The sequence below is a fragment of the Orbicella faveolata genome, unplaced genomic scaffold (assembly GCF_042242905.1).
Source record: "Orbicella faveolata isolate gen_17 unplaced genomic scaffold, um_ofav_v1 contig_4, whole genome shotgun sequence".
Taxonomy (NCBI): Eukaryota; Metazoa; Cnidaria; class Anthozoa; order Scleractinia; family Merulinidae; genus Orbicella; species Orbicella faveolata.
The window spans coordinates 10,404,679-10,432,043 of record NW_028301569.1 but is presented as its reverse complement, the minus strand read 5'-3'; the positions used below and the strand labels follow the sequence as shown (position 1 = coordinate 10,432,043).

Genomic DNA, 27,365 nt, shown 5'->3' with positions numbered 1-27,365 from the left:
CTTATAAGAGAGTACAAACTACGAAGCTGCAGTTCATGCCGGTTTTAATGGGCCTTCAAAGTGTTGGCCGAGAACACAGCCTCTGGAAGGTGATACAGATATTAGGGGCTCTAGAGTTGTACAGGGTTAATGTCTTAATCTCAGTGGAAGAGCGATTTAATTCCAGGATTTTCCTTTTAAAATCTTCGCCAGCCTCCACAGTGGGAGAATACGTCAATGCCAACTAGATTTTGAAATGTTGAAGTGGATTGTGGCAGCTGAATTGTCACATCGACGAGCTGGAATGCTTTCTTGCGAAATTTTCTTAAAATTCTTTACGCGCTCTTCCCACGGCATACAGCCCGCTTGCCCTTGTTGAAACTGCTGTCAGTGAATTGCGAAACAAGACTAGGAATGTTGTTAGCTCTTTGTGACGGTTTGTCAAAAAAGTCACGTTCACAACTGTTTGATTTCGCTGAGTGTTCCTCAGTGCTCCAACAATGTTGCATGACTGTGGGTTGGAAAATTCTTGGAGGTCAGTCTCTGAAACCATGTCAACCATGGAGAACAGGAGTAACTGAGTGTAGGTACTGAGAACTCCGTTGGAAAACAATTCCCTTCGTAGAATTTGTCTGGGCCATTAGACATCTTTAGACAAAAGTTACTCTTATCTAGCAGGGTGATTTCAGTGAGTAGAGACGACAAACGAGAGAAGTACCTTTGTGCTGTCTATTTCGTGAGACAATGTACTTTTCCTGCGACATATAAATGGCTTATTTCCTTTTCACTACATTGAATTGGCTTTTTGGTGCGGGTTTTGAGCGATATAAAGGGATTCCCAATTTTTTGAACTTCCGTGGGGAACGAAAATTGGTTTGAAACATCGCATAGTTCGAGAAATTGGGCGTAGAATCGCAGTGTTCGACTGAGGGGAGGGGAACGACTTTTGGTTCGAATTATCAGGAGGTTCGAAAACTCCAGGGTTAGAAAAATCGGGACTCCACTGTGTGTTGTTGTTTAAACGAGTAATACACCACGTAGTGAGAAACCTACGACATAGATGCTTTCTCAATTGCTATATGTGCGTTGTCACTGAAAAAGTAACTCTGTTATAACGGATATAGACTACAACATACTGAGCACTTCTCTTTCCCTGCATTCAGCTGGCTTTCTTGAACACGGAATGGGTTTCTTTTTTAAACCCTGCACCTTTTTTTCTTCTTCTTTAACAGCGAATGTTACCAGTATGACACACGAATGGCTTCTAATCTTTTCATTACATTTAGCTGGCTTTCTTGCACGTTGACTGGGTTTCCGGGTTTCTAAATAGTACACCATCTTTCAAAGAAACAATTAACAGCGAATGTAACCAATATGACACACGAATGGCTTCTTCTCTTTCATTGCATTCAGCTGGCTTTCTTGTACGTTCGATGGGTTTCCCAATTTCTAAATAGTACGCCATCTTCTTCACAGAACAATTAACATCGAATGTAATCAATGACACACGAATGCCTTCTACTCTTGTTACTGCATTTAGCTGGCTTTCTTGCACATGGGATAGATTTCTCAGTTTCGTAATAGCGCACCATCTTCTTCAAAGAAACAATTTAACAGCGAATGTTGCCAATGTGAAATACCAACGGCTCCTACCCTTTTTACTGCATTTAGCTGGCTTTCTTGCAAGTGGGATGGGTTTCTTTGCTGAATGATGTACCTTCCTCTTTAAAGAAATCACTTACAGTGATTTTTACCAACATGGGACATACAAATGGCTTTGTCTTTTTTCATTGTATTTAGTGTCCCTTCTTGCAAGTGGGATTGGTTCCTTTGCTGAATGGTGTACCTCGCTCTACAAGGAAAAATGAACAGTGAATTTTGCTAGTTGGACACAACGGGCTTCCACTCTCTTCATGATATTTAGTTGTCCTTCTTGCAGTGTGGTTTTATTTCCCAAATACACGAGGAATGATTTTTCCCGCTGAACACACAAATGGGTTCTCTTTTTGATGAGTTTATTTGGTTTCTTAAAGCGTTGGTTTCTCTGGCAATAAAACAATACACGATGCCATTCGAAAGAGAAATGAACATCGAGTGTACATTATATCATGAAATGTGGTTTATTTCTGACTGTATTAAGTTGGCTTCTTACAGTACAATGGGTTCCTCTCTTTCTATCTTATAAATCATGAAAAAATAAATGTTCAATTCAAAGTTACCTATGACATGAAAATGGAATGAAATATCTCTTACTTGGAGTTAATGTTTTTTTTTTTTTCAGTTGGCTATGAACTAGTGAACTAAGGTTTTCTTCGAATCATAAGGGACGTGTTGTCCATTAAAAGATGACATTTGCAATGAACACTGTAACATACAAATGGGTTCCTTTTGGGTGAATGTAGCAGGATTTTCTTGTAATGTGATTTCTTTTAATCTTCCAATACTGTAAACGTCTTGGCATTGAAAAGAGAAATACAAATAGATGTTACTTATGAAATTAAAAAGACTGCTTTTCCTTTGTATATTTATACGTTCTTCTCGGATTTTTCTTACGTTTACGAAGTACGTATAAATGCAAACAAACAAAAATCAACCTAACAAAAGACACTGTGTTTATTGCCGGACTACATGTGGTCAGAAACTAAACATTACATAAATGGACACAATATTCTTGGCGAATGAAGTCTGCCTTTTTGGCAGCCAAAGCAATACATTTTCATGTTAAATCTGTTAAGGGCGTGAGGTAAAGAAAGCTACTAAATCGCCCTAAAAGAACATCATGTTAACTTCACATCACAGAACGCACTAAAACCATTGTTCCGATTAAAAGCAGATAGTTTAACCTTTGTGACAAAAATAGCGAAGAATTCGAAAACAATAACGGATTCAAAATTCCTTTCTGTGATAAGGCCAAGTAATGCAGTTGACCTGGATTTTTGTATGGCGCGAGGAAAATAATTCTTCCTGAAATAGAACCCATGTTAACCTTAGTTAGACCAAAAATAGTTTCGAATTCAAAGTGTTTTTGGTGAACCGCTTCCCCTTTTCTGAGAAAAAATGTTGGAAAGTGAAAGAAATCAGGTAAAATTAGTTTCCTTTTAGTTTCAAATGAAAAAAAACTCTCAAAATGTTACGATATTTAACTCTCTTACAAAGATTATAAAGCACAACAAATTAAGAGCACAGACCACTTATTGAAGCAAACTAAACAGTTTATAATTCTCAGCGAGTCTCAACTTTAGTGAGCATTTTCCAGAATTTTTCTAACCACGTTAGACATTAATATAATCTTAAGCAAAAACATACAGTTAACAATCTTTTAAAAGGCCGAGAGTTAAGTTCGTTCGTTACTAGTCAGAGTTAAGCCGGATTACGACATAACCTGCATACGTTGAAGGCTTACTGAAGTATTGTCACTGATAATTCACCGTAAAAAAACCCGTTTTTCTTTCTCCTAAAAGACAAAAAGAAGACTGGAAGAACTTGTGTTTAACTTTGCATGCTCCGGCCCCCAAAAAAGCGCCTTGACCAGACTCAGAGAGATCATCCCAAAGCCTAAATTACACACAACACACGCATCTGTCATCACTTTGCTGATACGACAAATTCGAGTCATGTCAAGGTAAGTTTAATTTTCAAGTTTGTGGATGAAACCCTAGTGTGTGACCATCCAAAGGAAAGCTATTGTGCAGTTGTTTCGTGTAGTACTGTCTGTTGTGCTGTACAAGGTGGTTCTAACATTAAATTCTGTGAATAAAACTCTAGTGTGTGACCATTCAAATAAAAGCTGTTGAGTATTACTTTCATGTGGTACTGTTCATTATGTTTTTTCAAGATGGTCCTGACTTTTAAGTCTATGGATGAAACCCTGCTGTGTGGCCATTCAAATGAAAGCTATTTAGTAGTATTTTCATGTGGTACCTTTTTATTACCCTGTACGAGGTGACCCTAACTTTGTACGTCTATTGATGAAGATCTCGATAGCAGAAACTTCAGTATATGACCATGCAAGTCAACAGTATTGAAAAGTACTTTCATGTGATTTTCCTTAAAAATTTTCATTACCCAAGCTGATATTTTCAAGCATAAAGTTTGGAAAATTAACCCTCAGATTTTTACCATGGACATTTAGGAGCAAAATGATTTTAAAATTAAATTTTGAAGAAAACGACACAAGAAGATTTGCACTTTTGTTGCACGAGAGCTGAAAACCTCTTGCATTTTTACTTTGCGGTAAAATACACATTTGTCTTACTGTAAAATACACAACACATGAAATATGGCATTTGCCTTAAAAACTGAGAATGATGTGATAAGAGTTAAATAAAATTTGTCTTTACTACATCTTAAAGTTAATGTAGATTAAGAAGTAGTGTGTGCTATAGTTCAGAGTTTAATCTAACGCTTGTCGTTCTGGCAACTGAATTGAAGACATTATATTCAACATACGTTATCCTTATTCATTTAAACTACACTGTAAAATACAGTAAATTTTACACTTGAATCCATCTTTGTGCAGCTCTCGAACTCAATTGCCACTACAAAGACCTTTTCAGAGTAACTTGAAATATAATTTATCCGTGCAATGCATACACTTTTTTCCTCACGTCACTGATAAACTGAAACAGTTTAAACGCCTCGCATGCAACGTGATAAATGCTAGCCAAGTAAATGCAGCAATAAAAGATTAAATGTATGCATGTTTAAATGTTATTGTTGAATATTGCATGGGAGAAAGCTACGCAAGATTACAATCAAGCAATATAGTTTTATATCCCACGTTTGCTATTTAAACCACTATTTTAATTTTGAAAAACACTTAAAGAAGTATTCTGACCACAAAAATTAATTCATACTCGATAAACTTATATAAAACTTCTATTTCGAAAATACGAACTCACAGGATTAGAACAATAGTAAGTAGTGTCTCACAAATTTTACATTGCCAAACATCGTAACTAATGCATTTATAGTTCGTCGTAATGGAGACATGTAAATTCAATGCGTTGGATAAAAGATTAAAATTTGGAGATGTTTTCGATGAAACAAAAACAAAACCTTATCATTTTCTGTTCTTGTTGTGTCCTTATTGTTTTTACTTCCCATGATGTAAAAAACGGGCTTTTCTGCAAAACTATCGTTCTGCAATCTTTACCTATTACCTCGACCGATTCCACTCTGTTCCGCCCTCCACCCACAGATTTTACAGGGATCAGCTGGCAAAAGCAATCTTTGAGGCATTTTGTTTTGCTTGGGAGTTGTATCTGGAAGATACAATTTTAGTAAGCCATATCAATTCTAGATCGTAAAGGTTTTCAGCGCTTAATTAATCGAGAATTTTTTAATATTCTTCCTGTATGGCTTTCATTTCCTTCCCTCCCTTTAAAAGCTCTTCCTTTATATAGGAGAGGAAGATAGTTTTCATCCAAAGTGCTGGCTTCGTTCCCTCAATCACGTTTTACATGCATTAACGGGCAATAAACCTTGTAGCGCATTTCTGTAAGATTGACAGACCTCTTGCTCAGAACCCACAAATGGCGGACAAGACCTAAGTGCAGCGTGGGTTTTTGCACGAATAACTTCTCGAGAGCCAGGACAAATCGCTCTTTGTGCTTCAAAGACTTTCAAACAAATTGTATTTAATTTATTTCACGGATTTGCAACGAAATAATCAAAAAACATATTGCGCAAATAACACAAACAATCACTAATAAATTCATGGATGCCTGGTTTTATGGGCTAGTCCGCGAAACATTTGCCCATATTGTTACGCAATAGCAAAACCACGAACACGCAATTACGGAAGCTTTAGAGCATAGCTAAAACTTCCTTTTGGCGATTTACTGACGACAGGCTAAAAGATAAATCTACCTAGAATATAACACTTTTTCCATTTAACTCAATCGCTAGGACAAAGCAATGTGAAGAACGGTATGTAGACTAAATATAAATCTGAAAACATATCGGTCTAATACCACAGAGTTATTCTTCCAAGAGCTGTTCATTGTTCGAAGGTAACTAAAGTCTGATTGTTCCTTGATTACAAAACGTGAATAAAACTGATATTGCTTCCGAGAAACAAGTTGGATATTTCAATGCTTCACGGCTATGCTTTGATCTGAAGTCATCTTGAATGAAGTGGTTGAAGCATTCACATTTTTTTATCGCTGTATTTCTTGCATTTCAGGCGCATATATTCAAAAGATTCAAGGTGTTTTTTTGGCGTTTTGCTTCGTGAAAGTAACTCTTGCAAGCAAAATGAGAAAGTACGTTGAAATTTGCGACATGATAACCGAGCTGACCTTAATAAAACAGCAACAAGGCTTAATGAAACTCGCTCTATGTTGATTTTATAATGGCAAGAGTCTTAATACACGTTACTCAGTAACAAAATAGCAAAATCTCTGGCGCCCCTCACAACCGTTTGGAGGCGGACAAATTTCCAAGAATCTCACAATCGTTGAGCTGTATCTGCGCCACTTGAACTGAACTCGTAAAAATATTAGAACGGACTTCAAAGTTTATGATAATCACTCCGTAGGTAGGAATAAGTTTGCAAGGCACTGTGATAAGCAGTCATGTATCGACTGAGCGTTTGCGGAGATCACATACCTCTTATTAATGACTTCTGCTGTATAAAATAACATCAGTAAGAGATCGTGGTGCGTTGAATCAACAATTACTGCTGAGTTTAGCTTCCATGAAACCAACTTGTGCGCTGCAGTGCCAATATATCATTCCTTCCTAGCAGCCGGAAAAAATTTATTTGTAAAGAACGTGTTTGCATTCGTTGTGAGCTTTGGACAACGTGAAAAGATTTGGCGTACATTTTAGGCGCAATTTATAGCCCTTCTTTTCTCAGGTCTTCCGTTTTTGCTGCGCAATTACAAGCTTTCAGCTACAAACGTCATTCGCATTCTTGGCCCATCAGCGTAACATAAGACATTTCAAACTTAAATAAGCTAAATGCGTTAGATGCCGTGCTCAAAAGGGTCAGCCTTCGAAAAATCCTGTCTCATTTATTCCTACTCTCTTGTAACCTGCTGGTTTCAATCCAAACTCCGGACGCCAGTCGTACGCAACCGGCAGGGAAGCGGTCATATTGTCGACAGTAACGCTGTTGTCTGGACTTTCTTTGCGGGAATACGACATAGACTTGTCATTGATCAGTAGAAAGGTTACTGTGTAATAACAAGACTGCAGGTCATCTACTTGACAAATCATCTTATCTGGAATGCATTTTTGTAGCAATAACAGCATCTGTCCCATCCCTTCCCTCCCCCATCCTTCCAATCCCGTCCCGCAGCACATCGGAACAAGTTCGAAGGCCCGCGCCCAACATAGATTTGGCGGGAAACGGGATGAGTAAAAATGAAGGCGGGATACGGGATGACAGGACTTTCAATGGCGGGATGCGGCATAAAAATATTTTAGAGGGAAAGGGATTTGGACATTTTGACAGGCGGGATACGGGATAGTCTTAAAATTGATGGCGGGATGTGGAATGAAAAACGGGAAATCACTCTAAGTAGGAGGGATCGAGAAAAATATTCTGACCGGGGCGAGATGGCTTGATTGAGGCAAAAAAGGTGACGGGATGCGGGATGGAAAAAGCCTAAATATGTTGAACCCTCAAGTAAAGCATAAATAATCAGAATTTCACAATTTATACTTCTAATTTTCAAGAGAGATCAAAATAACATTTCTCCTGACCATATCAACACACTGTCAAGTACAATAGTTATGAGAATACCGAAACTCGTCAACTAGATATTACTGTCATGAAGTCAATGATCATTTGAACTGTAGGCCACTGTAACCCTATATTCACAGAAATCAATAGGAAACCACACTAACTGTCGGAACAATGGCTGTAAAGTAACGATAATAAAGAACTGAAACTTTGTTAAAACTAACAGAAAATATCATAGACTACAAAAAGTGCGTATTCAGCTAAGTATTTGTATTTGGGATATTCGTGAGAAGTCATAAAGTCAAAATACAACAGAATGGTGACTCCCAGAAAAATGAGAGCTCCACTGGCTGATATTATTAAAGACGTTCCCTTGAAGCTTACGTGCCTTGACTATTCACTGTTTTCAATGATTTTCAGCTACGAATGAGTTTGCGGGAATTTAAAGACAACTTGCTCAAACAGTGGTTCAAAAGGTTCTTCGAATACAGTCGAACCTCCTCGGATCTCTCCACAACGGCCGCCTTGGAGACAGAGGAAAGTGGCCGTTGTCAGAGAGAGAGAGGTGGCGGCTATGGGGAGGTAGGGATGTAATATGACATCTGCTCCTTCGGGGATGCAACATTTGTTTTAAAAAATGCGCATTGCAGAAGATATATGCATCTATAAATATGTAACACAATCAAAATATATCAATAAAACGCAAACCAAACAGAAACAGAGACCAACGACGCGCAGTATGAATCAAGTTTTGTGACACTTTACAATGAGACATGGGGTTTTGTGTACACAGTGGGTAAGTTGCTGATAAACTGGCCGTTGTCGAGCAGTTGAGACGCGCGTTAGTGGCTGTTCCCGTTGTGTAGTGGTGGCCGTTGTAAAGAGGTTCAAATCGGTTTGAATGTCTGGACCGTCCGCCGAGACAGAAAAAAAAGGCCGTTGAAGAGAGGTGGCTGTTAGTGGAGGTTCGACTGTGTTCCTTTAGACCTCCTAAAAAGCTGTACGGACAAAGGTACCTTAACTCAATACACCCGATGACAACTCGCAACAGTTAAATTCTATCTTGCGCACAACGAATTCTGTTTCCACTGAAAATGCTTCGCGTAACATTACACACAAAGTTGCAGAAGTGGAATTACGTTTTATTTCTACAATACTGCACGAGCCTGTGATCACAAGCTTGCGCGTAATGACCTGACACAAGTATCAGTAGTTTACGGTGTATTTTTGTTAACATTACCGTAAAAAAACTCAGGCTTTTCTTACTGTTTGGCTATCTAACCTCCAACCCAAACACGACAATCTGTTTCCTTTTCAACTTTCCTTCTCGACTGAAACTGTAGCGCGCCTTGCTGTAGTGTAAGCCGGAACCTTTACTCCCACCTTATTCCCCCCCATTCTTCCCGTTTACCCCTCGCCCCATATTCCACTGCAACCCGCATTAAGGTTGTTCATTATTTAATGAGTGATATCGCAACCCCCACAATAAATCATTCTGACGGCAGCTTAAATAACTCTAACAAACGCTAATCTCGTGATTATTGCACTATGGATAAAGATTAAACGCGATTATTTCCTCTGATCTGAGCGCTTGTAAATCGTGTTTGATTTTTACCTGTTCTTAAGAAGACACAGGTCAGAATCCATCACATGGGGTTTTGGGATCACACACTCCAATCTGTATGATAACTGTTCATTTTCCAAAGATAGCTGGGCCAAGTTCTTCTCTGTACCATTTGATTTCATTAGCAGTCCTGGCGCTTTGGTAACGCTATACAAGGGCTTGGGGCGTCACGAGTCACGCAGTCTTCACTTTCGGGTAATGTGACAAAATCTCGGCCTGCAATTGACAAATGATTCTAACTGAAGAAAGTCACGAAATCGTATTTTGAATGTAACTTCATTCTGAATTTCAACAAATCACACAAAATGAAAGCTATTCATGAACACTTCAAATTGGATAATCTTGGAAGTAATGCAGTTTGTACAGAAGTTTTTTTTTATTATTATTATTATTTAGTTTCACTGTTCACAACGTTTTTCTTCCATTGATTGACAAAATATTTCCTCGTTTCTATTAAAACTTTGAACAAACAGCTCAATTAACCAGTGACAGGGCTAATGGCTTCCTTTACAAAGGAAGGAATTCTACTGTAAAACTATTTCCATCCGCACCCTCAACTGATAGCTATCCTAACTCCATCATGGCCAGAGCAAGGGTTCTTGTTATCTAACGAGCACTACTCTACAAACTCTAACCATTACCGAGAGGTTTCTTGTAAATAAGTTATCTCTTTGAGCTTGGTTTCTACTAAAAGGAAAAACATGCAAAAGAAACGTGCTAGAGACGGATCCATTAATAACGGACCTGTATGTTCGGCCCCACCTACCCTACACCGGAGGAATTTGAAAACGAAGGTTTCACTCTGAGAACACATCAAATGTTTACCGTCCACACTACGCCGAAGGAATTTGAAAACGAAGGTTTCACTCTGAAAACGCATCAAATGTTTACCGTCCACACTACGCCGGAGGAATTTGAAAACGAAGGTTTCACTCCGAAATCGTACCAAATGTTTACGGTCCAAACTACGCCGGTGAAATTTGAAAACGCAACAATCACTGCTCATTTTGGATTTGTGCGTGAACTAACCTCTGTCAGGGAAATCACGTGATAATCGTGACGCCATCGTTTTCGAAAAGCTCCATTTTCAAAATGTTTTCCGTCCAATTGAAAACGAAAAGCCGGCGTTTACAAATTCCGGTTTCAAGCGCGTTTTGGAAAAGCTCCGTTTTCGTGACGGATTAGCGTGGACGGTAGGCCTAACCGTAGAAATAAAGCTGCGTTTTCAAATTTCTCCGCCGTAGCATGGTCGGAGCCTTAGGTTATATACTGAGTTAGGTTATAGGTTCCACTGAAATACGCTCGTCATACGGGGTTCGCACTACTCATTCTCAAGCACACTTAATAACCAACTGGATTGCCTGTTAATTCTACCAACTGATTGCATTCCTTTCTCTTAACGTTGGTGGTAGGTGCGGAAAATTTGGTAGTACATCAAAGCCAGAAGATATCTCCTAGCTGACAATTTTCTCTATTCTCATCACCTCTGCGCTTGACAACGTAATGAATATTGTAATAAGAAATAAGCTTTTTATCATCGGTACGCGACGGTTGTCGTTTGACACGGTTTGACGTAAGGTGAGCCTTTCACACAAAAAATGCGGAATCTATAATTTTAGCTTTCCGGATAATTTCTTCCTACTTTTCTCCACGCCCTAGCCCTGTAGTCAAAACACCTTTACTGTGTATCTTTTTAACGCACGTAAGCGGTTCTCGAGAGGGTTGCGCGCGAGTGATACTTTCGAGGGATGCTCGCGAGGAAACTCGCGAGGCGCGAAAGACCTCGACAAGGCACCACATTTGAAAACCGACAAGGTGTTTAGGGTTAGGGTTGGTCTGTGTCAATCCAACTAAACATACTCAATAATAATAATAACAACAAAAAAACACTCAAATAGCATCATATCAATCTTTTCTCCTCCAAGACGTGAGTCCTTGCGTAAAACTTCTGACCACAAAACGCCAGAAAAAATGTCTAATTAACCGCAGTTAAAATGCCTTCTTTTTTCGCTGACACATTGAAAACACATGTTCCAGAGATGAAACAGGAAGCCTTTAAAACAGGAAGAAAACCGTTTTCACGCCCTTCCAGAGACTTCCTTCCTTTTGCATAGGTTAATAAATTTTTAATTTCACATTAAATGACTAAAAATATTACCACTTCCTGGCAACCACTGCTACGATTGCAGACGGCAAACACAGCTTGTCTTAAGCTGCGCCAGTTAGTCTGGTTCACAACGGGAGGCTAAGGTTCTTAGTCACATGAGGTACTCGAGGTTTCTTGTCGCGCCGTGGGCGATAGCATATTGTGCCCTCTCATTGTCATAAAATGCCGGTATTTTAAATTAGAATTTCATATTAACTCTTTCCTTTGAAGATTTTTAATTACCCCCCAGTGGAGATACAGAAATGACTGTTTTTTAACTTAAAAAAAAAAAAAGGAAAATTAATCCAGCGAGAAAGGCAAAAAGTCGGAGTCGGTGTTTTTAATCGTAACATTGGTAGATCAAAATTCAAATTTATCGTCCCTGATATCGATATGCTTTACCAAGTTTGACCAAAGCGGTTAGTGAAGCACAAAAACTGAGAAGGCTGGAAACGAAAGATGAGTGTTCCGCTGACCACAACTCATACAGACTAACCTCGGGCAGGTGTTTAAGTGACTTGCAATTTCGAATGCTTTTAAAAGGCTTACTCGACGAAATTAATGGCTTTTTCAGTTGTTAACAAAGATATTTTCAAGCTCTTTTCACTGCTGTGAGGGAGACGAGGAAACGGTCTTACCGACGTCTGTCGGTTGAACTGAAATTACCAGCTGTATTTCGGCAAACCGGAACAATTTCGGTAGAAAATAGACGCCTACATTCTGGTAGTTTACAAGCAGTTCCTTTATATATGTAAATATATGAAACATCATTTATTTGAACTGAAGATAAGGGCTTAAGAGATCGTCGTAGTTATGTACGCATCTTAGGCAGTTGCGAAAATAAAATCTGAAAAAAAAAAAATGAGGCTTGAACTCAACGGTGTTGTAATTTTTGACCTCTGTGATACCGGCGCAGTGCCGTACAAACTAAACTATCACACTAAACTTTCTCCAAGAAGTCGCTTGTGGCAAGTCTACTGTCAAACCTACAGATATGGCAAAGGCCATGAGTTCAAATCCCATTCAAGTCTAAATCTGCTCGTACTCTAGCACGCCGGACAACGCTTTCGTTCAATTTACATTTTATCTCTTTAATTTCTTGTTGTTGTTTTCATGCCGAAAAGAGCGCTTTTCCATTCAGTCAAAATTGATAATTCTGAGTTTGCAGTTGTTTTCGTACGTTTGCTGAAGCTCTGCATGCGATTGGTTAAAACGAATCTCGCGCAATCTTCCGTAGCCAATCAGAGCACGTATTATTTTTTCCACCAATCAGTGGCAGAGCCTTAAGAGGCTTACACGTTTTCCCGCGCTTGGCGCAGACCGCATGCCTTTGCTTCGAATTCTGATTGGTTGGCTGCCTATTTTCCGCTGTTGTGATTGGCCAGATTAGCTTTGTTTTCATTTCAAAGATTAACACAAGCGCTCTGTCATTAAATAGTTACAGACCGTTGCTAGCATAGTGCGCTTTTAGCTTACCTCCGTGCAAAGTCTTGAAAAGTTGCGGAATACTTCAAACCAAGGTCCTGGCTATTAATCCATTGATCAATCATTTTAGGATGAGAAGTGTCCACTTCTAACCACACAGAACTAAAAGGAAAAAGAAGACAGTTGAGTGTCCTCTCGTGGCCAATGCACCAGGTTAGGTGAGTGCAAAAAGGTGAGGGGGGGGGGGGGGGGAGGGAGCAGATGCAGGGAGGGATACTCTAAGAGGAAATCTCCTTATATGGGGTGGATGGGGAAATACATGCCCTATAAGGGACAAATCATTATTTTTTTTAGGGAGGGTGGGTGTTGGGAGGGTGGGTGTGGGGTATTAGAGTATTAGGGTATTAGGGTATTAGGGTATCAGGGTATTAGGGTATTACAGTATTAGGGTATTAGGGTATTAGGCTGATACGGTTATAGGGTTTTAGGTTATTAGGAGTAATATAATTGGGATATTGGGTATTGGGGTGTTGGGGTATTAGGGTATTCGGGTATTAGGGTATCAGGGTATCAGGGTATTAGGGTATTACAGTATTAGGATATTAGGGTATTAGGCTGATACGGTTATAGGGTATTAGGTTATTAGGAGTAATATAATTGGGATATTGGGTATTGGGGTATTAAGGAATTTGGGTATTAGAGTATTAGGGTATCAGGGTATTAGGGTATTAGGGTATTACAGTATTAGGATATTAGGGTATTAGGCTGATACGGTTATAGGGTATTAGGTTATTAGGAGTAATATAATTGGGATATTGGGTATTGGGGTATTAAGGAATTTGGGTATTAGAGTATTAGGGTATCAGGGTATTAGGGTATTAGGGTATTACAGTATTAGGGTATTAGGGTATCAGGGTATTAGGGTATTACAGTATTAGGGTATTAGGGTATTAGGCTGATACGGTTATAGGGTTTTAGGTTATTAGGAGTAATATAATTGGGATATTGGGTATTGGGGTGTTGGGGTATTAGGGTATTCGGGTATTAGGGTATCAGGGTATCAGGGTATTAGGGTACTAAGGTGTTAGGGTATTAGGGTATCAGGGTATTAGGGTATCAGGGTATCAGGGTATTAGGGTATCAGGGTATTAGGGTATTGGGGTATTAGGGTATCAGGGTATCAGAGTATTAGGGTAGTAAGGTATCAGGGTATTAGGGTATTACAGTATTAGGGTATTAGGGTATTAGGCTGATACGGTTATAGGGTTTTAGGTTATTAGGAGTAATATAATTGGGATATTGGGTATTGGGGTGTTGGGGTATCAGGGTATCAGGGTATTAGGGTACTAAGGTGTTAGGGTATTAGGGTATCAGGGTATTAGGGTATTACGGTATCAGGGTATCAGGGTATTAGGGTATCAGGGTATCAGGGTATTAGGGTATCAGGGTATCAGGGTATTGGGGTATTAGGGTATCAGGGTATCAGAGTATTAGGGTAGTAAGGTATCAGGGTATTAGGGTATTTGGTATTAGGATGTTAGGGTATAAGGGTATTTTGTTATTACGGTGTTAGGCTATCAGGGTATTAGGGTATTTAAGTATTAGGGTATTAGGGTATTAGGGTATTTGGGTATCAGGGTATCAAGGTATTAGGGCATTAGGGCATTAGGGTATTAAGGTATTAAGGTATTGGGGTATTTGGGTATCAGGGTATTAGGGTATTAGGGTGTTAGGGTATCAGGGTATTAGGGTATTAGGGTATTACAGTATTAGGATATTAGGGTATTAGGCTGATACGGTTATAGGGTATTAGGTTATTAGGAGTAATATAATTGGGATATTGGGTATTGGGGTATTAAGGAATTTGGGTATTAGAGTATTAGGGTATCAGGGTATTAGGGTATTAGGGTATTACAGTATTAGGATATTAGGGTATTAGGCTGATACGGTTATAGGGTATTAGGTTATTAGGAGTAATATAATTGGGATATTGGGTATTGGGGTATTAAGGAATTTGGGTATTAGAGTATTAGGGTATCAGGGTATTAGGGTATTAGGGTATTACAGTATTAGGATATTAGGGTATTAGGCTGATACGGTTATAGGGTATTAGCGGAGCTCCGGCGGCCCGAAGGGCCGCCAAGCGGAGCCCCATACTCATATGAGAAAGAAAAGGAAACCCATGAGTTGATTTTCTCATGGTTATCATGGCTAGCGGTATTGCTCGTGGGCGCGTACGCACGACGACGACGATGACAGCGGAGTTGCCCAACATGGCGGCCATACTCCAAATAATAGGTTGACAGAGACATGCAGCCGTGGTTTACCGTGTACTTCCTTGATATTGGACATCCATGTTATGATCAATTGACAGCTGTCAATACAAGGTATCCGCTGACCAGTATCACGTGACCATATCGCGGGCTCAGGTTTACAGCTCCTCGAGGTAACATGTTTTCTTGAAGTTGACCGCTGACCAAGCGCTGGTTCGATTGGATCGCGGGCTCATATTGGGTTAGCTTGTTGGAAACAGGGCAGGATTGCTCGGAAGCCAGTTTACGCTAACCCAGGATTAAAAGTTAATCGAATTATAACCTTTTCTTCTATACAAATGTGTTTTGCTGTTTTGTTTTGTGTATATGGTGATTATTAAAACTCAAAACAGAAGGCCAAACAATATACAGAAACCTCACCACAAAGTTACAAAACTCAAATCAAAATTCTACCTTTTTCTGGGTTAGCTTAATCGGGCTTTGAACAACCCGGCCCAGGAGCTACGCTTTTAGACTGGCCTAAATCTATATATTAGGTTATTAGGAGTAATATAATTGGGATATTGGGTATTGGGGTATTAAGGAATTTGGGTATTAGAGTATTAGGGTATCAGGGTATTAGGGTATTAGGGTATTACAGTATTAGGGTAGTTAAGGTGTTAGGGTATTGGAGTAGTAGGGCATTAGGGTATCAGGGTATTATTGTCTCAGGGTATTAGGGCATCAGGGTATAAGGGTATTAGGGTGTCAGGGTATTAGGGTATTAGGGTATCAGGGTATTAGGGTATTAGGGTATTAGGGTATCAGGGTGTCAGGGTATTAGGGTATTAGGGTATCAGGGTATTAGGGTATTAGAGTATTAGGGTATTAGGGTATCAGGGTATTAGGGTATTAGGATATTAGGGTATTAGGGTATCAGGGTATTAGGGTGTATGGGTTATTGACCAAGTGTGAGGTCAAGATGGCAGGATATTGGCCAAGTTCCTTTTTTGCGTGTTTATGGACCGAGACGGAGTCGAGGTCCATAAACTCGCAAAAAAAGAATGAGGCCAATATCCAGCCATCTCGACCGAATAAGCTTGGTCAATAAAGGATTTATTATATGGCTTACGGGGAAATTTTTCTTGTGGGACACGGCGGGTAGTCCTGAGTGGGCAAGATAGCTCCATCTTGCCCGCTCGGGTAGCCAATCACAGCGCAGGATTTGATTCATCTTGCCCGCTCACTGAGCTAGCCATATAATAAATTAGGATATTAGGGTATCAAAACATTAACGTATTATGGTATTAGGGTATTAGGGTATTAGGGTATCAGGGTATTAGGGTATTAGGGTATTAGGGTATCAGGGTATCAGGGTATTAGGGTATCGGGGTATCAAAACATTAAGGTATTATGGTATTAGGGTAGTAGGGTATTAGGGCACTAGGGTATTAGTGTATCACAGTGTTAGGGTATTAAGGTATTAGGGTGATATGGTTATAGGGTATTAGGTTATTAGGAGTAATATAATTGAGATATTGGGGTATTGGGGTATTGAGGAATTCGGGTATTCGGGTATTGGTGCATTAGGATGTCATAGTATTTGGGTATTAGGGTATCAGGTTATTAGGGTATTAGGTATTAGGGTGTTAGGGTATTTTGGTATTGCAGTATTAGGGTAGCAAGGCATTAGGGTATTAGGGTATTAGGGTGCTAAGGTGTTAGGGTATAAGGCTAATAAAGCACTACTGTATTAGGGTATCAGGGTATTAGGGTACTAGAGCATTAGGGTATTAGGGTATTATGGTATTATGGTATTAGGGTATTAGGGTGCTAAGGTGTTAGGGTATTAGGGTATTAGGGTGCTAAGGTGTTAGGGTATTAGGGTATAAGGCTAATAAAGCACTAGGGTATTAGGGTATTAGGGTATCAGGGTATTAGGGTATTAGGGTATCAGGGTATCAGAACATTAGGGTAGTAGGGTATTAGGGCACTAGGGTATTAGTGTATCACAGTGTTAGGGTATTAAGATATTAGGGTGATATGGTTATAGGGTATTAGGTTATTAGGAGTAATATAATTGAGATATTGGGGTATTGGGGTATTGAGGAATTCGGGTATTCGGGTATTGGTGCATTAGGATGTCATAGTGTTTGGGTATTAGGGTATCAGGTTATTAGGGTATTAGGTATTAGGGTGTTGGGGTGTTAGGGTATTTTGGTATTACGGTATCAGGATATCAAGGCATTAGGGTATTAGGGTATTGGGGTATCAGGGTATCAGGGTATCAGGGTATTAGGGTATTAGGGTATTAGGGTATCAGGGCATTAGGGTATTAGGATGTTAGGGTATTAGGGAATTTTGGTATTACGTTATTAGTGTATCAAGGTGTTAGGGTATTAGGGTATTGGGGTATTAGATATAAATATTTTATGTGACTCAATTGATAGTATCACTGTTATACTTGTAAACATGCAGGCCTGCACGACAAAGAGAGTAGAGGTCTTTTTACATTTAAATATTTTATGTGACTCAATTGATAGTACCACTGTTATATTTGTAAATTACTGTACTTTAGATAATTTAAGATTGTAAAATGTACTCGTTAATTCAGTTGTTTTACTGCAAGAGAGTTTTTAATAAACTATAAATCTAGAGTATCAGGGTATTAGGGTATTAGGGTAGTAGGGTATCAGGGTATTAGGGTATTAGGTATTAGGATGTTAGGGTATTAGGGTATTTTGGTATTACAGTATTAGGTATCAGGGTATTAGGGTATTAAAGTATTAGGGTATTAGGGTATTTGGGTATCAGGGTATGAGGGTATTAGGGCATGAGGGTATTAGGGCATGAGGGTATTAGGGCATTAGGGCATTAGGGTATTAAGGTATCAGGGTATTAGGGTAATGGGGTATTTGGGTATTAGGGTATTAGGGTACTAGGGTATTAGGGTATTAGGGTATTAGGGTGTTAGGGTGTTAGGGTGTTAGGGTGTTAGGGTGTTAGGGTGTTAGGGTGTTAGGGTATTATGGTATCAGGGTAGTAGGGTATTAGGGTATTAGGGCTATCCGGGTTTTAGGGTATTAGGGTATTACTGTATTAGGGTATTAAGGTATTAGGGGGTTGGGATATTAGGGTATTTTTTTTTAGACGTTTTCTGTGAAGGAATTTTTTTGGGAAATTGCCATAACCCCCCTCAAAAAAATAATTGTCAGTCCCTAAGACGGGGAGTGCCTTTAGAGAGGTTTCCAGTTTTAATGTCGTAAAACCAAAACCAAAGTTACCATTCTAGCCAGTCACAGAGGGCACAGATAATCCAGTGAACCAATCAAAAACCAACGCAAATGTATGCAGCCGACACAAAGCGTGGGAAAACGTGTGCCAGCGAGTCACAATTGGTTTGGTTTTACTTCTGATTGGATGACAAAATGGCACGAGTTTTCCAAACCAATTGCTTAGCATAGTAATGGAAAACCAAACCAAATTACGTTCGACCTTCCTGTGAAAACCGCTCTAAGTAATGGTAATAGGACTGAGTGGAGTCCAATTCAATCTGTTATCATACGAGTGATAACAAAATCGGACGACTGCACAGCGGGAGTCTGATTTGTTTATCATGAGTGTGATTACAGACTGAATTGGACGACACAAAGTCTTATTACCAATTAATCATAAAAATTACAATTTCCGAGAAAAGAAGAATAGCCAAGTTATGAAAGAAAGGGAAAATTTGCATTAAGATACCTACAAAGGAGATGTAAACATTCTAAGGCCACCGCGCCTCCTACCGGCAATTAGGCGCCAAAAACACAAAAGCAAGCGCGCGTGCACACACAAGTAACTACAACTTTGAATGTGATTGGTTGATTTAAAGTACAACTTTGAATGTGATTGGTTTAATGAACTGTCTGATAACAAAGTGTCCAATAACAAAGTGTCCGATAACAACTTGGCAAGTAAATTAGTAGAAAATAGGAGTTTTTTAAACCAATCACAATCGAGGAAATTATAATTTTTATGATTAATAGAGAAGTCATTAGGTTGTAGGTACAAGATACCCTGCAACTACAGAAAGCACCACTTTACCCCAGCCGGAGTTATCGTGTGGTGCTCTTATGCAAGACGCTCAACTTTTAAAGAGCTTCTCTCCACTCAGGAGTATTGAAGCAGTTTGCACTTTATTGTCCAAAGTGGTTAGCATTTGCTTTGGTTTTACATTACTATGGTAAGTGATTGACTTGAAAAGCTCACGTCAAATTTTCATCAAATTAGAAGAAAAACCAAATCAATCGTGACTCACTTGCACAGGTTTTCTTGCGCTTTGCGTCGAGTACATGAATTTGCTTTGAGCTTTGATTGGTTCACTGTATTGTCTGGGTTCTAAGTTGTGATTGGCCAGAGTAAATGCTTTGGTTTTGGTTTTATGATACTCGTTGAAAATCGCTCTAATGGGTAATGGCCAATTGTTCAGGCAGCAAATGTTAGCGGGTAGGGGGTGGGGCAACCCTGTAAGGGACTAGCATTCGGTTTAGTGTAAGTCGCGATATCTCGTAGATGTTTTATGCCAGAGAAACTGGAGTAAAGAGTTGGCCTGGTAACTACCAAGACTTGACCTGTACCTACCTATCAGGTTTGAGAATTTTTGGAGAAACACGCAAAATTTCCTTGATTACTTCCAGTCCATCACTTCCACCATGGAACGCTTGGGAATCTTCGTGTCTGTCGAAAAAAGTGGCAAAGTGCTCTATGAGCTCTGCTGTTAGAGGCAGGTTTTCCGCACGATGCAATGAGCTACGTTGCGTTGCATTGCATTGTTGAATTTTTGAACTTGTTCATTTACAGTGGGATACCTGGTCTGCACACTATCCTAATACAACAGGCGACAAAATGAAGATATCGCTACAACTTACTCAGATCTACCTGAAAATTTCAGGCTCCAAGAGAGCCACATCTTGTTCAGGAATGTATGGAGGATTACTAATGACAGCGTCAAACTTTGTGGAGCCAAGTAATGGCAGCACAGACCCTAAAGTGCAGAAGGAAAAGAGTAATAAATGAGTGAAATGATAATAGCTTCAATATAACTGATAAATCTAGTACAACCCTTACACTTATTGAAGTATGGATGCTGTTAAACACACTCCTAAGGCCAGCACACACTAGGGTACACATTGCAGGGACATGAAGAAGGGACATGAAGAATGGAGATGTTGGAGCAACAGTTTTCCCTGAGTGACAAGCCCCTTTTGCAGAAAAGTTCTATTGCGGGGACAAACTTTTGTCTCCGTAACATGATGCATAGAATTCAGCTGGTTTGAATTTGTGCATCATGAAGCAGGGACAACATGACCTCAATTTCCAATGTCACATTGTGTGCACCGCTTTTGCATATTGTCGCCGCTACAACATAGAGATGAACCGATATCCACTTCGTACAGCTTCCGGACTGTCCCTGCAACATGCGTCCTGTGCGTACACACAAAGAGGCTTGTCCCTCTGGTCCACATCCACCCGACATTTCCCCTAGCATGTGCCGACCTTCAAACCATTTGCATGTTTTCGTGCACTTGAGGCCAGTTTCATGTTTAACACCATTGAAGCCCTTTTTGCATTTCCCGCCCTTGTAGCTAGTTGAAGCCGTTTTCATTTTTTCCCGTACTAAAACCATTTGCATATTTTCCTGCGCGCTTGAAGCTGGTTTCCCGTTTCCCCGTGCGCAAAGCCAGTTCATGATTTTCTGCGCTAGCAACCGTTTATAAATTTTCTTGCACTAAAGCAAATTGGATATTTTTCTGCGTAGAGGACGTTTGCATGTTTTTCCGCACTTGAAATCATTGTTCAAATTTTCTTGCATCAAAAGCCACTTGGATTTTTTCCTGCGTTTGACACCTGTGTTTTTTTCCCCACACCAAAGCAGTGCTTGAAGCTTGTTATATGTTTTTGCCTCCAAATCTGCTTGGTCCATTGCATTGCTTATGCATAGCAAGGTTTGTCTCAAAAACAGTGATTAGAAAACTGCTCTAAATAAATGCAAATGAAGTTACTTACGAACGTCGACATGATGAAGTGTTATCCTGTCTCTTACATTGCAACTGAAGATAAAAAAAAAAATAAAAGAAAACAAATTCAATATTAAGACACATTAGTAGTCTCAATTTATCATCACCAGGCCTGCATATTGTTTTGGCTTGTCACGCAATCTCTCATTCCCAACAAGGAAAGACTGCGTGATGAGCCGAAAGATCACCTCCGTAGTCCAAGAAGCTTGCAAAACGCCAAAGGCCGATAATTGATGTGAAAGTTTGAGCAAAATTGACAAGCACCCAGAAATCACCCATGCTTATCAAGCTTCACAAGCACCCACGCTTCTGCTGAACAAACATTTGAGAAGCACTTATTTTGTCTTCATATTCAGCCAGAGAAGTACTAATTTCCCATGTTAACTGAAGAAAATTAATTTCGTCTAAAAGCCATGCACAATTCTAGACAAGAGTGTACAAAAACATACCCTATTTTAGACCAATATGTGATCAGAATATATCTGTTACATTATACCATGATAATACCCCCACCAGACCTTCTCAACCAGCCAAATTCTCCACCCAAACAAGACAAGGACATAGCCCGTGAACAGGCTTTCTAGTCGAAGATGGGATGAATGAGAAAGCGGGAAGAAAGAGGATAGAAGAGAGAGAAAGATACGCCCCAACCCCCAACCTATTCCCCCCTTGGCCACTTCCCTCTCAGCCAGTTCCTTCGTGGCCATTCCAGCAGCAGTCAGGCCCTTCCAGCAGGAGCCTGTTCGTGGGATACAAGGATTATGATGACTCCCCAGGCTGTCTTCATTTCCTGTTATGCCCACTGGGTTTTCATAGATGACACTTCTATGAGCAGTCGGTAAAAAAGGTCATTTTCAGCCATTACTCACTCTCACCTGTTTGCATTTTCTCCTGTTAGACCAACAGCTTCTTTGTTCTTGTCAATGACTACACATGTTGCCTGGGGAAGAAAAAAGTTAATAAAAGCGTGAAATTATACATAATAATATTATTAGTCACTTATTCAATAATAACTATTACTAGGAATAATATTATTAGCCAGTCAGTAATAATTACCAGTTAGTCAGCAATAATTATTAGCTAGTCAGTAAAAATTATTAACCAGTCAGTAGTAATTATTAACCAGTCAGTAATAATTATTAGCAAATCAATAATAATTATTAGCCAGTCAATAATAATTATTAGTCAGTCAGTCCATGAGCAGATTGCATTGTAGCCTAGCCTATGTTGATCTTCATACAGTGTATTAGGCTCAGGCTCCAGCTGCCAGTGTTTCAGTGCACACACGATCCTCTCCTGGGTGCACCAGCACACCCCAGCTGGAGACTGAGCCTAACAATGTATCTGAAGCCTAAACGTTTGTGCCACACAAGCTCCTCATGTTCCCACAGGGTTTTCTGATTCTTCCAAACTTCTACTTGTGTTTCTGTTTCTGTAACTTGACACACAGGAAATGTTTCTACTTCTTAAAGGGTATATACACTTTTAAGTGTATATTTTCCTGTGTCAGTTTACCTGAGGATATTCTGACAGTATCGACAAACAAATGGCTCCACTTCCACATCCTACTTCCAAGAAATTAAACTTGTCACCTTCATCATCAGCAAGGCCATGGTGACTAGCAACTAAATCTACCAGTCCCTGTGTGCAAAAAATGCAAAATCATCGTCACAATGATTGAACCTAACTCAGCAATGAAAACAATACAAACTGCTATATCTTACAGGTGAGATCACGAGTAATTAGTACAATTATTTTTTGGCAAACTAACAATCTCAGTGACTATCTAGGTGTTGCCTATTGATAATAAAAATAATGACCACCTATGGAGACTTAATGCAGGGCTCTCAAGGGTAGGGCAAGCTTTTGCCTCCCTCAAGAATATCTGGGACGGGAAGAAGATCAGTTTAAAAACCAAACTCTGCTTCTTCAAGAGTTATGTTCTCACCATGCTGCTGTGTGGGTGTGAGTCATGGAAAATGACAAAAACCATGTGTCACAAACTCAGCATGTTCCAGAATGGCTGACACCATTTAACTTCCTGGAATCCACGGGTTTGGCTGTGACACTGATATGTCGCATACATGATTACATCACATACTCAAAATTCACGATAAAGCCTTGTTGTGTGAAATTTTCTTAAACCTCTGGGACCTTTGCATTGCTTTCATGAATGTTTTCTTTTCATTTTTGCTGCTTTGGGAATTTGTTCACAATGAAATTTACAATTTGCATTTTCAAAGCAAGGTGTGATGGTAAAATTTACCAGAATGATGTCAGCATGCATAAGGGTTTTCGTCATATACTATTACCATTTTCCACACCATTAATTATAATTAATAATTATAATTAATAATTATATACCAATAATTATAATTAATTATAATTATTTCTTTGCATACCTCAGTCTCTGGTCTTGGAATGAACACAGGTGCTTTCATTTTCAAGGTTAAATGCCTGAAATCCCATTCACCAATAATGTACTGTACAGGAACTCTGATTTAAAAAACACCAAAAAAAGTTGGAATAGGCAAGAAGTTAGGCATCATTTTTACTAGCCTGTATAGCAAGCATTTCTGTACATGTATGAACAAAGAGCTTTTTCTGTAGTTTGGCCACGCAAAGGAACCTCACACACCCTACCACCTCTCTTTCCATCAATTTTTTGCTCTTGCCCCAATTTTTATGTGAAGAGCATCCATGGGAACACTTGCTATGCAAGCTACATTTTTTAATATCCTGTAATGGACCAACATCCCAGCTGGGGGATAGAATACTTAGATCATGTGTACTAAAAGCATCCATGGTTGAGTGTTGATCAATACCCTTGATCGATACCCTCAATCAACCGTCAATTGACCCTCGATCGACACTTGATCAATACTTGATTGATTGATTGTCAACACATCGTTTGACACTTGATTGACTCGATTGATTGAGTGTCAACCTAGTGTCAACCGAGTATTGATTGAGATGTTGATCGAGAGACTGATCAAGTGTTGATTGAAGATTGATCGAGGGTATCAATCAACACTGACTGTGGATTCCTTAAGTACCAATGATCTGAATACTTCCAGTTGCTTATGCTATAGAAACCAGAGTAACATGGCCTACTGGCAGACAAAACCCCAAAATATAATATTAATTATATCACATCTTGCTAAAAGTACTAATCATTGATATTTTATACATTGTGGTTTGATCTATCATTCAACTGGTCATTGCAACATGAACAAGCATTTGTTGAGTGTTCATACTTTTCAGATTTAGACCTTTGAGTAACAAAATATTATTTCATATAGTACCTTTGAAGTTTCTGAAGGCACATTTCATGGATTTGTCTTGCTTCTTCCCTTGTCAAATTCTGCTCATTTTCTTTCACATCACCATTCTGGTTGATCAATGAAATAGACAGCAGACTGCTACATCACAGTTTGCACATTTTACTAGTTTACTAGCCTACATTTGTCAAGTTTGTTGTCTGCAATCCATGTCAATCTTCTCCATTCTTTACCATCCTTGTTTTGTTATGGTTTGTTATTATCTCTTCAGTGTTTCTCCATCTTAGTAAAGTACTATTTTCAGATTTCCTCCAATTTAAGGTGATTTGGTACTTGATCAAAATAACTCAAAATACTGACTGAGCTCCTTGAGCTCAAGCTCCAAATTAAGCATCAAAATTTGCCTTGTTGATTCCGACTCAATGCTGCAAATATAATGACCCTCGTTATTTTTTAGGACAAAGCAGTGTTTTTCTCCCCCGGGGGAATTCCCATATAAAAAGAATGGAAGTGCTCACCAGAAATTTTGAAAAGAATTCCTAAGGGGTACCAAGATGTTTCATCCCTAAGAAGTACCAATTCTAAAACAGCACAAAAAACTGACACTTTGATAATTTGTAATAGTAATTAAGACAATTTCTTGGAATATCTTGCTCCAGGAACCCTGCTTCTACCCATAAAGTTGATTGTCAAATATCTCCTGTAAAGAAAGCTCCCGCTGTGGACCTTCTGAGATTAAACACACTAAGAGGAACCAAAACAGCTTTTTTTAGTCCCTAAGAGGTACGACAAGCACCCTCTTCTTGAGTGGATTCTATGGTTTCTATTGAAGAATGACTACCTTCAGCACCACCGTAGCTAGACTAAAATTCTTACCAAGGCAGAAAAAAATGCTTCTTTTGTATAAATATTGATTTTTGTTCTTTATGCATAGCCTCCTACATTATCAAGGCAAGTGCCTAAGTTCGCCTGTTACTAGCTATGGCCAAGTTGTTCAGGGGATTGGTCGGGGTCACTTAATCTTGTACCCAGACCTCACTCTGACTGACACTGAAAAGTGGGAGATCTGGGCATTAGATTGTAGGTTGCTACATGTGCTTTTGGTTAGTTCATACATGAGATCTATATTGACTCTTACAAAGGTGGGCTCCTTAAGGAGGGGGGAAGGGGAAAGTTCCATTTATTACCTGACCCCTCCACCCACTTAGTCATGGATAAGTTTTTGAGATGTACAAGACTAGCAGGAATCTTGTTTTTTGTTTTCTTTCAAAGGAGCCAACAAGAGAATGGAAGGATAGTAAAGCTTTCAGAGGGATCAAGCCAACACTTGGCAGGTATATTTTGAAAGTTGCAGGTTGCAGATTGAAACAACCTGTTTATTCAAGTTGAAATCCAATAAAACCTGAATATAAAGCCTAACCACAAGCAACCTATGCTGGTTTAGGCCAACCAAGAGTGCTATTATATTCTGGACAGTGTAAAATGCAGACTGCAGACTGCAGAGCGGGGGTAAAATGCACATGCAGATAGCAGACCGGGGGTAAAATGCAGACTGCAGACCACAGACCGGGGGTAAAGTGCACATGCAGTCCACAGACCGGGGGTAAAATGCACATGCAGATAGCAGACCAGGGGTAAAATGCAGACTGCAAGCCACAGACCGGGGGTAAAATGCACATGCAGACTGCACACCAGGGGTAAAATGCAGACTGCAGGCCACAGACCGGGGTAAAATGCACACGCAACCTGCAGACTTCAGACTTTTTAACTGAATCATGTTACCATTTCCATCATTGAGAGCTAACCATAACAGGCTAACCGGAGCATTAGGCTAACCCGAGTGATATTCAGCCTAACTGTAGTGATATTCAGTCTAACCGGTGTGATATTTTGGCTAACTGGAATGCAGACTTTTACTGCATTTAGCCTGAATAACCCTGTTTATGGTTACAGAAACTTGATAATGGACATAATGGAAGTAACACGATATATACTTAAGAAGTCTGTAGTCTGCAGTCTGCATTTTACCCTCGGACTGTATTTTACCCCTAGTCCGCAGTCTGGAGTCTGTAGTCTGCATTTTTACCCCCAGTCTGCAGCCTGGAATGTGCAGTCTGCAGTCATCATCTCTATTTGTCTGCAGTCTGCGTTTTACACTAACTGATTATATTCAGGCTAACCGAAGTGAGTAGACTCACTATTTTTCAACCTGCAACCTGCAAAACATACAGTTGTACCTTCCCACAACAAATCAGCCTGTTAGGAGAGACTGCTTCATCCCGAAGAAAGGAAGGATTATATCCCTGGGGGAAAAAATCCCCCACAGGGTACCCACACCTCAATCAATATTCCTTCCATTTTAAACATGTACATGACACATACATACCCTCACTCTGTCTCTGCCAAGAACATGATATAGGATGATATTCACCGATAGTTCCGCTTCGGGTACACTCTCTTCCTTTAGACGTTGTACCCACGTGGTTGTGATGAGTTTGAGATTCTGCGAGTCTAGATTCTTGGCATTGGCTCTAGAACGTTGAAAATGCACATAAAAGCTACATTTTTGTACCCTGGTGTAGCCCTTTACCAGTCCAGTACGATGGTGGCTCAACATTGCAGCTAGTGCTGGTCTAAAAGACATCATTTCGCTGACAGGCTTTCATCGGAACGCGCGAAAAATTTGAATTGATGTCTTCAGCCGGAAGATGGTCCTCACTTGATCATAAACGAAAACCAATAAGTTTAAGCGTGTTGACAGTTGATTAAAGCTTAGCTTAAGGTAAATAAGCCAAGTTAATTAGTCGGTTCTGTGGTTTTTACGCTTGTTTCTTCGCGGAGAACGAAGGAGTTTTTCTCAAGAGGGCCGCCATATTGGATTTACATTCGTTCCCAGGCTGCTCAAG

General features: G+C 39.6%; 1 protein-coding gene and 1 long non-coding RNA gene across 2 annotated transcripts; one reads left to right on the top strand and one right to left on the bottom strand.

The window, feature by feature from the left end:
* Nucleotides 1–27: 27 nt before the first annotated feature.
* On the bottom strand, nt 28–27,353 carry LOC110066805 (MTRF1L release factor glutamine methyltransferase-like). The gene is made up of 10 exons (XM_089276435.1): nt 26,846–27,353; nt 24,484–24,569; nt 23,581–23,674; nt 22,694–22,819; nt 22,054–22,118; nt 21,168–21,211; nt 20,040–20,145; nt 19,743–19,838; nt 12,919–13,029; nt 28–1,831 (listed from the first exon to the last, which is right to left on the bottom strand). Exons 1-10 carry the CDS (start codon nt 27,104–27,106, stop codon nt 1,714–1,716), a joined length of 1,107 nt encoding a protein of 368 aa, XP_089132561.1. The 5' UTR covers nt 27,107–27,353; the 3' UTR covers nt 28–1,713.
* Nucleotides 1,827–20,023, top strand: LOC110066810 (uncharacterized). The gene is made up of 3 exons (XR_002298628.2): nt 1,827–3,601; nt 12,998–13,085; nt 19,962–20,023. It is a non-coding gene; the product is annotated as an uncharacterized LOC110066810 (long non-coding RNA).
* Nucleotides 27,354–27,365: the final 12 nt, after the last annotated feature.

Coding starts and splice junctions, on each gene's coding strand:
- LOC110066805 (XM_089276435.1), bottom strand. CDS start 27,106: ATGATGTCTTTTAGACCAGCACTAGCTGCAATGTTGAGCCACCATCGT. Junction 22,119..22,693: donor TACTGTCAGAATATCCTCAG/GTAAACTGACAC, acceptor TTTCTTCCCCAG/GCAACATGTGTAGTCATTGA. Junction 13,030..19,742: donor AAAATTCTCAAACCTGATAG/GTAGGTACAGGT, acceptor TTTTCCTTTTAG/TTCTGTGTGGTTAGAAGTGG.